The sequence below is a fragment of the Triticum aestivum genome, chromosome 7A (genome assembly GCF_018294505.1).
Source record: "Triticum aestivum cultivar Chinese Spring chromosome 7A, IWGSC CS RefSeq v2.1, whole genome shotgun sequence".
Lineage (NCBI taxonomy): Eukaryota > Viridiplantae > Streptophyta > Magnoliopsida > Poales > Poaceae > Triticum > Triticum aestivum.
In genome coordinates this window covers 56,505,384-56,517,375 of record NC_057812.1, presented here as the reverse complement: position 1 = coordinate 56,517,375, position 11,992 = coordinate 56,505,384, and the positions used below count along the sequence as shown (strand labels likewise).

At 41.0% G+C, this 11,992-nt stretch overlaps 1 protein-coding gene across 4 annotated transcripts; it reads right to left on the bottom strand.

The window, feature by feature from the left end:
- Nucleotides 1–673: 673 nt before the first annotated feature.
- Nucleotides 674–11,286, bottom strand: LOC123153240 (coatomer subunit beta'-1). 4 transcript variants are annotated; one of them, XM_044572452.1, is made up of 25 exons: nt 11,063–11,286; nt 10,915–10,935; nt 10,705–10,766; nt 10,532–10,586; nt 9,436–9,472; nt 9,010–9,335; nt 8,780–8,911; nt 8,550–8,698; nt 7,926–7,994; nt 6,252–6,402; nt 6,110–6,175; nt 5,411–5,599; nt 4,758–4,898; nt 4,604–4,678; nt 4,298–4,474; nt 4,094–4,185; nt 3,889–4,005; nt 3,454–3,568; nt 3,272–3,343; nt 2,690–2,886; nt 2,518–2,611; nt 2,304–2,410; nt 1,733–1,877; nt 1,414–1,566; nt 674–1,220 (listed from the first exon to the last, which is right to left on the bottom strand). In XM_044572452.1, exons 1-24 carry the CDS (start codon nt 11,063–11,065, stop codon nt 1,432–1,434), a joined length of 2,727 nt encoding a protein of 908 aa, XP_044428387.1. In that variant the 5' UTR covers nt 11,066–11,286; the 3' UTR covers nt 674–1,220; nt 1,414–1,431. The 4 variants fall into 4 exon arrangements, with proteins under 4 accessions (XP_044428387.1, XP_044428386.1, XP_044428388.1 ...); XM_044572451.1 differs by having other exon boundaries at nt 1,390–1,566; nt 11,063–11,274; XM_044572453.1 differs by having other exon boundaries at nt 1,464–1,566; nt 11,063–11,274.
- Nucleotides 11,287–11,992: the final 706 nt, after the last annotated feature.

Sequence of the window (11,992 nt, the reverse complement as noted above, 5' to 3'; positions counted from 1 at the left end):
AAACTTGGTCGAATCTTATGAAGTACTTTGGTCGGAAACTCAAGGCCCTACGACTATACCTAGACCGTATGCACATATTCTCAAGCAAAATCGCCAACGTTTTTCAACCTCCTTTCAGAACGACAAGATATGTTGTTGACCACGGCACTCATGCACACCCGAGGGAAGAATTAGACGGAGGCGAGGAATGCGCGCGTGTCGCAAGTAGTCTAGGGTAAGGTGAAATTGGCTCAAATTCTCCGTTTGCCAATAAAATAGGAAATGATTGGACCATTGGATGAGCCATGCACAACGACATCGTCTCTGTTGCGTGAAGCTCTTGTGAAACAAATCTACAACCAGTCGCTTGGACGCTTTGGGGTTGGAACTTGGGAGTGGACAACCACCATCACTAATCAGAGAAAGCACACCGAATCCGATATTCATTAGCTTTTTCGCTCGCAATGCACTTTGCCGGTCGGTAGATCCGACATGCACAACGGCAAGGAATGAAGGAGAAGATTTGCACTTCCCACACTGCTACTCCAGCCATGGCCAGATGGCCCTGAGATAAAGGAGAAATTCTCTAAAGAAGAGAGGTTCCAGCATGTGCCGTCTAAACTGACGAAAGAACAAGAATGAGCTTTCAGCCAACAGCAGCAGACACTATTAGCTTTGAATTCTGGGAAAAGCATGCAACTGGAACAGGATACTGCATTCACAAACAAGCAAAGCCTTATGGAAGAATACACTGGCAAGCCTTTCGCGCCACAATCATTAACGCTACATGTATGGAATGGTAACACACAGTGATTGGCTATAGAAAATTTTCATCTACAAGGTTGTTATGGCTATTGTAATATCACATATACTACACATCTGTATAACGATTTATTGGAAAGCTCTCCATCAACAACCAACTCTGCACCCAACCCATCGATTTTAGTACATGAAAAATTGGGTACGAAAATGTGCCGTACAAGACCAAAGAATTGCCTATGTTGCTGCAAGACAGCCTGCCAAGATTGACCCCATTAGAGTAGCCTTCCACTGTAGAGTTTGGATTTCATTTTGTGGGATTTGGCCAAGAAGCAATAAGTGGCTCATTGGTTACTAAGCATCAACCCATTCCGAAGTTCCATTATAAAGTTGGGATTGCAATTGTTTACCCTCGGAAAAACAGCAGGTTTAACCATTGAGCTGTGGTTCCCTTGGCGCCTACTCATCATGTTGGGTTAGCACTGCAAGGAAACATGAGATTAAATTCAGGTAGGGTTGGAGTATATATGTATGAAACCTCCTAATAAATAGCAATGGTGTATATTGTGGTAACTGGATTTGTTTCCAAAAGTAAGCAGCTCTAGAAGGATTCGGCTATCCTAGAATTTGCAGGCAAAGCCAGTGAATCACCATAGACAAAATTTGGATTTTTACATTTGCCAAACAATTCTTTTAGGCTGGCGAAGTTCCTTCATTGTTCGTACCCCACTGTTCCTCACCCTCATTCCCATTTACAAGAACGGTTTCTTCTGGTTGATCCGTATCAACTTGGACAGCTTCATCCACGTTCTCCTCCGTTTCCATTACCTAAGAGGAAATTTGTTTTATTATTTCAGAAATTAATAAAATAGCATTGCAATAATAATAATCAAATAGAACAATGCCATGGTGATCAAGACATATAATAAGTTTCCTAAAAGCACCACAGAATATAAGTTGAACAAGAACAAGAGGCATACTGCAAATGCAATACCTCTTCATCAGGCTCTCCATTTTCATCCAGTGCTTCCACTGGTTCCTCTTCTTCAATGACCTGCATCCTTTTGAAAGCTTCCACAAGAGTAGTGTCTGACTTCTCAGCATGGTTCAAGTACTCATCTGCAGAAGGATAGTGCCCCCTGCACATAAAAGACATGTTATTGCAAAAGATTTGCCTACTTCAAAATTATGAGATGGACACGATTTTTTAAATAGGAAAATTATGAGATGTCCAATGCAATTCTCCCTCCGTTCCTAAATACTCATACGGATTCCACTATAAGTTTTTGTAGAGATTCCATTATAAGTGTTTGTAGAGATTCCACTATAGACCACATACGGATGTATATAGATGCATTTTTAGTGTAGATTCACTCATTTTGCTCCGTGTGTGGTCCATAGTGGAATCTCTCCAAAGACTTATATTTACGATTCACTCATTTTGCTCTGTATGTGGTCCACAGTGGAATCTCTCCAAAGACTTATATTTAGGAACGGAGGGAGTAGAAGCTAACATTTGATATTATTACACTACAAGGAAAAAAACAATATGCAGCAATTTTTACCTCTGGGAAGCAACATTCTGTTCTACAGTAAGTGCAACCTGCCAGTCCTCAAATAAATTTGGATACTCAGCAGGATCTGCCAGAGAATCTGCAGCTTTTGGATTAACCTGCAAAGAAGGAACAAATGAACAGAAGCCGAGGCCAACAACACTTGAATACACTTTCGTACTTTAAACAGACTTCTCAGCAAGAGAGCATAAGATCAAAATTTTACTTTGCTGAGGTCTTTTCTCCAAATTGCTACAATCTCTGAAACTTTGCTGGGAAGATAAGAACGTGCCATTAATGCAGCTTCAGGTATACGATTGCTGCGGAGTACATAAGATGTAGTTTAGCTTTAAACTGAAGTGCATGGCAATTAGTTCATCACAGCAGAAAAGACTCACCTGTCTACAAGCAATTGTATGCAATCTTCCAATTTACCAAGCATAAAGAGACAGAGGAAAGCAACATTGTTTTTTCCGTGCTCTTTCGCTAGAGAAGCAAGCTTTTCGACTCCTTCAGCATCTCCGAGAGATGAGTATAGTAGCAACAAGCCACTCAAGTCCTTCGCTTGCAGAAGACACTCTTCTGATGCCTCAAGCTGCAATGTGTAATTTGTGAAATACTGAAAACACTGAGCTAGCACAGTTAACACAAATGCAAATTTACAAAATTAGTCAATTATATATGTCGATTTAAATTAATGGCCACCATATGACTGCAATACTGATGAAGACATTTTCGCAAGGGAAAATCTTGAAACGGTATTTTTTTTTCCAAAAAGAATGTTTGATTGGATTTTTTTCTGAATTTTAACCAGATAAAATGTTTCAATTCAGAACAAATTGTTAGAAAATTAGAATTTCAGGCTTACAATAAAATATAAGACCCCACTGAAAACTTAACTACTTGTAAACAATAATTCATTAACTCTAGAAGTCACATATCAACAACCTTTCGTAAGATTTAATCATTTAAGAACCAACCTTCCCGGTGGACATGGCGAGCTCACCAAGCTGCTTCCACTTTGATTCGCTTTGTGCTTCTACGGCAATAGCCTGCACGCAAATGATGACCAGTTTAGCCAAACTTAGCAGCATAGAACCTTACATGCTCTCTATGATGTGAACTTGTGAAGGAAAAAAACACATGACAATGTGCTGTGTACCTTCGCGATTTCTAATTTTCCAAGCTGCACAGCCAAATCAAACTTATAATCAGCATCAGTGGCTATCTCAAGAGCCTCCTCCAACATTCCTCTGGACTCCAAGAAATGAGCAACACTGCCATATGAAAAGGGAGACCAGAGTTAAGTTAGAACATAACGGATTAAGCCGTCATACACTTCTGATCCTACAAGCTGAGCATATTTCAGATTTGATATTGAGATAAATGGCATCACAGTTACAAGATATGACAGACATCATAAACACGGTCAAAATGGGAGCATAACTGAGCACAAATTTGAAGAACCCATCTTGATTTGTTACTGTTTTAAACAAAAATGCTTTTGTTTATTCAGAAGCCGGAGTAACCCCCCACCACCCCCACCCCCCAAAAAAATAACAGGACCTATCCCTGTGTGTCAAAGACAGCCACTAACCTATTATATTGCGTCTTTGGTATGGACGGTAAGATCTCATTTGCACTTTCCAAATCCCCACGCATCACAAGCGTCTTGTATTCAATCAAACTGAGAAGTAATGTATACCCAATGACACTGCAAGGAGCCAATGTATTAGTTACAGAAAGCAAGAAAGCAACAACAGGTGATACATACGAACTGAGGTATATTCAAGCAAACGCACTTAAACTCCTTGTCAATAAGATAAACTCGACTTTGATTCGCAAGATATCCCATCAAATACATAGGGCGATCCAAGTGATACATTGTGGTGACCTGTAAATAGAGTGTGTAACTATGTAAGGAAATAAAGTTGTATCACACAAAATATCCATATAGAGAACGTGAAAACCAAAAAAAATGTTTGTTCAGAGCAAACAATCTTTACCTCTCCACCAACGCAATAATTTAGGCGCCATGATGAGTTGTTATAAATAAAACAGTCTCCAACCCAAATCCCAGTTCGCACCCGCTCATTGACCTCATGAAGCAACTCAAAAGCATCTTCAGCGCCTTCCTCGTCAGCAGGCTTTCCACCTTCCAAGTAGGCAGCAACAACATCTCTCTGCAGGGACAAAAATCATAAACGAAATTTCATGTATGTTCTAGAAAAAGATGTTATGTAAGAACATATTCAAAACCCATGGACCAAGGAAAAATTATAGATGAACATTTAGTAAATGCAATAACATACATTGTACTTCAGGATGTAGAATGATGTATCACTTGCGATTGCAACTAGGTCACCACTATCAGCCCAGTAGACGTTCTACAAGCACAGTTGAAAACAGGTTATTGAAATGTGGACTCCACATATTCATAATTACAATAACATATACTGAACTCACCTTGACAGTCACATCAATTCTGCGAATTAGTCTACAATCAGCCCAGTCATAAAAGCAAATAAAGTCACTGGAACACATTGCCAAAAGTACCCCACCAAAGATACGCTCTGCAGAGAATGTAGGACGGATAGTTTTCTTCTCCTGGAAATCAGATCATTTAAGTCAAGAGATGCATTGCTTTCATAATATGGATTAGAACGGTTCGTAAAATTTATACAAACGTGGTAAATAAAAGATGCCAGGTCATGTATTAGTTCAACATACAGTTGTATGATTTCTAGATCAATGAATATTGCTAAGTACTTGAACATAAGTAAAGCATTCCCTTGAGCTGAAGAACTGCAATATGATACAATACACCACAACACTAAACTACACTGAACCGTAAACCTACAACTGTCTCTAATTCCTTTCACCAAATATGACAATATACGACCACAAGTATTAGTATAAAACAAAGTACATGATATAAAACTCTAAACTGAATTAATATAAGTGTTTGACAGAAATATTCACTGATTAAAGCAGTATATAAACATCACACACTAAAAACACAAACAGCCCCAAAGTGATCTTGGAAGAAATGGGACAGGCAACATCGATCTTGCACAAGTTGCTGGTAAAAAGGCCAAAAATAATAGTATACCACCCACCTGGAATGATTTATTGAAAATCTTTATTCTGGATGTACTTTCTCTGATTGCGTACTCTCCTTCTGATGACCAAGCGAACTCTAACGCGGATCCAAATGATCTGTTCCTCCAAGCCAGTGCAGTATAGATTATGTATTCACCATCTCCGCATACAACAACAAACCGGCCGTTGGGGTTATGCTTCAAGTTCTAAGCAAACAAAAAATTAAACCATAGTTAGATATAATAATCAAGATATATGAAACAACAAATGTTAACTAAAAAAAGAAAATAAAAACTTTTAACTTAGTATCATATCAAGGAACAAAACTCAAGGTGCTGATTTGCTACAAATTTATCTATGAATATAGAAGATGCATAAATGGGAATGATGTTCATAGAAAACTAAAGCTTGTAGTATTCTTCAGTGCACCAATAACAACTCTATAGGCTTATTTTTATGTGTGCAAAGTTGATAGTTATGTATAAAAAAATGAACATACTCAAGTTATAACCCCTATTACAGTAAGCAATTCATATGTTTTTTTAAGCTTATCCATTTAATTGTCAACAGTCATTACAAGCTACAGAAATGGACAGCTGCTGTTATGCATATCAAGACATGGATGAGCAGCTTATGCAGGAGTTCAGATACTTAGGTATGCTGTAACAATACTAACGAGTGCTAAATATGAAGAGCATTGTACCATCCAAAAGTACCTGCGGGTAAAGATCACAGCTGCCTAACTCCTTCACAGCTAGGGGCAATCTTTCCCCATCTGTAGCCTGGTTTCAAACATAATAATCGATCAGCCAAACTTCTCAATTTGATTAATTTTGTGTACAGAACAGGCAAACTAACCTCAAAGTTTGCACCGACAGTCTTTATATTCACAGTCTGTATCTCATTATGCTTTGCCCAGATGATTTTTCCACTGGCATCCATACTTGCTACTGGTACTTCACGACCCATTTTAATCATAATAGTTCCCTCATCATAACCAATCACCATTCTACATCATAAGCAAATGGTATTATTAGTTTCATGATTGGAGAACAGGGAGTAGAACAACCAGGCCCAAAAAGTGTGGGCATGAGAAACAAGAGGAACTAGTTGCGGAAATAAGAATGTGAAAACTTAACATCTAGAAATATAGGCATATTGGAAGAAACATACAAGTGAACAGAACAAGAAGGCATAGAAACATTAGTAAATAACCATCAGTTGACAATGCTAGGTTTGGTCAGTGTGAAATTGCATGCTTAACCAACAACGTTATGCATCGCAAGGTCTGTTAGGCTAGCCACAATGGATAGTAACATAGACTAGTAACATGCATATGTGTGGTAACATTCAACACTCCATTTGTTAGACTAGCCACAATGGATAGTAACATAGACTAGTAACATATGTGTGGTAACATTCAACACTTCATTTATTAGACTATAGACTCATCTTGCCTTGATATGTGTGATGCATGGATTTCGAGTCGCAGTTCCAGGGCCGACTCAGCCTCCCGACTCGACTCCTGGGATGAGTCGAGCGACTCGCGCGACTAGTCTCGACTAGTCACGACTAGTCGCGGTTTTTGGGTCGAACGACTCGAGGCAGCGCTGGATCTGGAGCACTCTCCCGCCGCCGTGCTGCTGATGCTGCTGCTATGCTGCCTCGCTGCTGCTGCTGCGCCCTTGCCGCCGCGCTGCTGCTGCTGCTGCTGAAGCTGAAGCGGCAAGAGGAGCGGGCTGGGAGGAGGAGCGGTGGCAAGAGAGCTGCTGCGGGGGAGTTGAGAGATCCATCGCTGGGAGGAGGAGTGGTGGACTGGCGGCAAGAGAGTGGCAGCGAATGTGTGGCGGCTGTGGTGAGGGAGGAGGGAGTGTGGATGGTGGATTAGGTCACGGGAGGAGTATATAGCTACTAGATGGGCTTTTGGGCCACAGGGAAGTGCATAACTAGTGGCCCATCTCTCAGTTGGCCCTGGTTACTGCTGCTGGTGGTGTGCTCCTCCCCTCCTCCCCTGGTTGCTGCTGCTGCTGTGCACTTGTGCTCCTCCCCTGACTGCCTGCTGCTTAACTCACGTCGACTCGTCGCCATGTCGACTTGTCGACCGTGAGTCTAGACTAGTCACGACTAGTCTAGAGTCGCCCTCCCCGAGCGACCCGTCGACTCATCGACTCGAAAACATTGGTGTGATGTTACTCATACTACTAGTAACTAGCTATGTTACCACTTTCCTCTCTTTCTTCATTTATTGCTTGCCACATCATCTATTTTTATCTAGATATGTGTGATGTTACTACCTATGTTACTTCCACTGTGGGTAGTCTTAAAAGCAAGCATAAATAACTTGTAACAAGAACTTCACAATAATTTATGAAACACAACACCAGTACACATCCGCTAAATAGAAGAAACATACCACAATTTAATCCTCCTAATTAATGGCAAATTATTATTTTGATAGCTAATGCCCAATGGATAGGTGGTGACAACAATTAAACAAAGTAGAAAACTAGAAATCAGATGATCATTCATTACCTTCTTGATCCCTTCATGTATCCAACAGCCCAGACTCGCTCAAGGCCATAGTTTAGTGTGTTCTCAAGCCTACAAAATAAGTGAAAAAATAACTAAAATTAAGAACTTCTCACCTTTGTGTAATTTGTAGGATTAAACAAAAGTAATGTGCTATCTCAGAGGCTGACATATTTTCCAACTATTACAAAAAATATCAAATAAGCAAACTGATTAATATATTCAATTCATTATTACCCTGATGATGACAGTTATCTTTTTCATACAAATGCTAGGATGAGAATGTTGAAGATGGCAAAACAGTTAACCCCTTTAAGTTAGCACATCATGCAAACTAATAAGATTCCACGGGTTTGAACATAGAAGAGTACAAACAAACGCTAAAAGCCTATTGATGTCATGCTCATGGGCCTTAAAAGTTTATTGTGCCTGCATAGGGGAGTCAAGCCTGTTGTTTAGTAACATTCTGGTTGTTGAGAAACAGTCAAGAGATCTCTAAACCAAACTTTAAAGAAATGCTTCAGTAATCAAATTTTCTCTGGGTAAGAAGTAAAGTGACCAACATGAGAACTAAGAAAGATAGATCCAGAGTTTGCACTAACACATTGATGCAGAAAAGAAAGCAACCTGTAAGTTGTCGAATGCCATATACGAACTGTCCCATCTTCCGATCCAGTAATGATTATAGGAAGCTCAGGATGGAAACAAACAGCAGAAATGTTGTGTGTATGGCCTTCAAGAGTCTGAACACAGCTCTTGGTTTGGTAATCCCAGACCTGGTTTATCATAATTATCCATCTTAGGATTGAACCAACATCTGAAGATTCAAAATACTACAGCGGGTACAAAACACAGACCTTTGCAGTGGAGTCATCAGAACCAGTAATCAAATAGGGTCTGTCACCACCAGTAAAGTAATCAACACAGTTCACACCCTTTTGATGTCCATCTAGAGTAAAATTTGGATCTGGAGAACCCAAACTCCATATCTGCCATTTCAGATTAAGAAGCATTAATGAACAAGACCACATCATGAGTCATGGCTCATACTAACATGTCGCTGCATGTGAGGGGGTGTGAAACAGACCTTTGTAGTGCGGTCGAGAGATGCACTTGCAAAAGTGTTAGTATCCTTTGGATTGAAAGTAACCTGCATGACATAGTGTGAATGCCCCTCAAAGATTTGAGTGCACATCCACCCTTTGTCCCAGTCCCAAAGCTTTATCAACATGTCATCAGATGATGACAGCATATATGGAAGAGTTGGATGGACTGCTACACATCTGATGTAATCAGTATGAGCCTCAAAAACTTTAATTTTGTCCATGGTATTGTAGTTGTAGACACGAATGAACATATCATCTGCACCGGCAACAACCCATTGTTTCCTTGACACAAATTTTGCCGACCGCACTGAAATTATGTTCAAATATACATCATACAGTTAAGTCGGTTCCAGATTCCACTTTCAGCACAACTTCTATTTACATGTGAAGATATGTATGTTGTATACCTGGCAGCTCTGAAACTTCAAATGATTTCACCATGGTCTGCAACATATACAAAAACAAACATGTTAAATAATCGAATTCTGTGGAGTCAGCTTTTAAACTTTTATACAGCAGTACTCCATAGATATACTTGTCAAGAATTAGATTTGTAAATAATATTGAGCAACAAAAACGAGGAGAGGAGCCAGGCAAAGCTTTTGACATATTCCCTCCGTCCCAAAGTAAGTGTCGCTGATTTAGTACAACCTAATTAGCGACACTTATTTTGGGACAGAGGGAGTACTAAACTGTATGTGCATAATTCATCTTGTTAAAACCTAATTAGCATATATTCTAAGGCACCACACATGATTTCAAGAAGATTAGTTTGGCTTAATGTATCCTAAATAGATCAACTAAATCTAGTCTAGATAACGAAATAGTACAAGACGTACTTATGTCACCATTTCATATTTTCAAAATACAATAACAATGCAGTAATGCTCACTGGAGTCTAGACTTGGCCCCAAAAGAGGAGATACGTTACATCATGGGTTTCAGCAGTAATTGGTGTTTAAACTATCAACACGATTTCAGGATCGAGTCATTTTGTGCAAAAATGGAATAATTTGCATTAATTAGAGCACTTAGGAGCAAGAAGAGTGTGATGGCAGTTTGAAGTTGCTCCTTGATTACAGTGACAAGCCTAAAACGAGCTATATGTGTCAGCCGAGAGGGTATCAGTAGTATCTAACAAGAGTGATACTTGGGTGGTGAAGTTCTTACTACTTACAGCACTTTCTACTTGTCGCAAGCTTACCGCACATAATCAATATTACGCCATGGGAAATTCTCCATGACTGGCCAATGAGCAAGGATACAGATCATGAACAGCAGAAAATACATCAGAAATCAAGCTCTAGCCTCAGGGGTTGAAACAATTAGGCCTTAATCATGTTATATTCATGTGTGAGTACTTTGTCTGACTTTTTTAGCTGTAGTGTTGGCACTTGATCGATTGTTATGAGTACGAACTGAAGTACCTAACAGTTACTTCAAGAGATTCAACATCATACAGCAGGAACAAAACTGAAGATAAAAACAGCTCAAGTGCCTTGCCTGCGTCTGGTAGTCCCAGATGCAGAGAGTCCCCGAGTACAAACTCGCCAGGATCCTGCACCATTGCAAAAACCATAAAACCAAGTTATCAACCGTAGCACATCACAGGACAAGCACCGACAGTGCAAATGCGACCGAAATGTACTGAACAGCAGGAAAACGCGAGCACTTGCCATGGCTCCGTGGGGTGCAGATCCACCGACTTGACCCTCTCGGACCGCTGCGCGAACTTCCTCTGATCACACAAACAAAAACGAACACCAAATCAGCTCCCGGCCAAGCCCAACTAACTAACCCACGCGACGCGAACAACAACAGCAACACCAGCAACCAAAACAGAACAGCGGGACCGAGATCCAGCACGGGGTCGAGCGGGGGCGCACCTTGATCTCCAACCTGAGCGGCTGCAGAAACAACAAGCAGAGGGCAACAGCACTGGTCAGATCCCGGCGCGCGCAGCACGAAAATTGCGGCAAAACGAACTGGAGACAGATTCGGGAGGGGCGGGGGCAAGAGCTCAGATCCGCGTACCATGGCGGCGACGGCGCGGCGGACGGCGGGGCGATCGGGCGGCGGGGACGGGCCGAGCACCGGAGATCCGCGTCGGCGGGGGCGGTGGCTCCTCGCGGCGCTGCGCGGCGAGGCGGCGAGGGGGCGAGCCGGATCGCGCGAGCTCGGTGGAGGAGCGAAGCGGGGTGGTAGGAGAGATGGGGAGGCGAGGGAGGAGGGGGTTTTGTGCGTATTTTTTTTATTTTGGAACGTTTCAAATAAGTACCTGGTGGTTTAATACTTTCGCAGAAAGCAACCTGATCAATTTCACCCCCACCCGCTCAATTTCACCCTCCACTCTAATACCGAATAATCCTGGTCAACGGTACTACAACTGTAGCAATTTTCTGGTTTGTGGAGCTGAAAAAATATGTTCCTGATTGAGTTCTTCAATTGGTCATGTGGCTGGACTTCTTTTTCGTCGACTAGGGTGTGGACCAGCGGTTCTTCAAGTGGCATGACGACCACCTTGATAAGTTCGTCAATAGGCTAGTAGGTGACCTGAGCGATGTTCTTAACCACCTGATAGATGTTAGGAAACTAAAGCCCAATAATGCACAGTTGGAGCAATCTCTGATGGAGGCCAAGTGCAACATTATAGATGTTGATGTTTATGTCATGTATCTAAAGGCCATACATTTTGAAGAAATGGATGTCTTTTTAGAAGGAATTTGAGAGAAGCAAATTAAAGTACAAGTTTGCTATCTTTTGTTGCATTGTCTCTGTGATGTTTTATGTTGTGTACAAGATGTGACTGATGAACATTAGGTGTATGAGAAAAACATATGTTTCATGTTTCATGTTATGTTGAACTGAAGTGATATGTTGTGAAGTGAATGTGTAATGATGTTTCCAGAGTTGCTCACTGTTTTTGTCAGTTATTATGAAATGAAGATCTATAGTACTGAATTT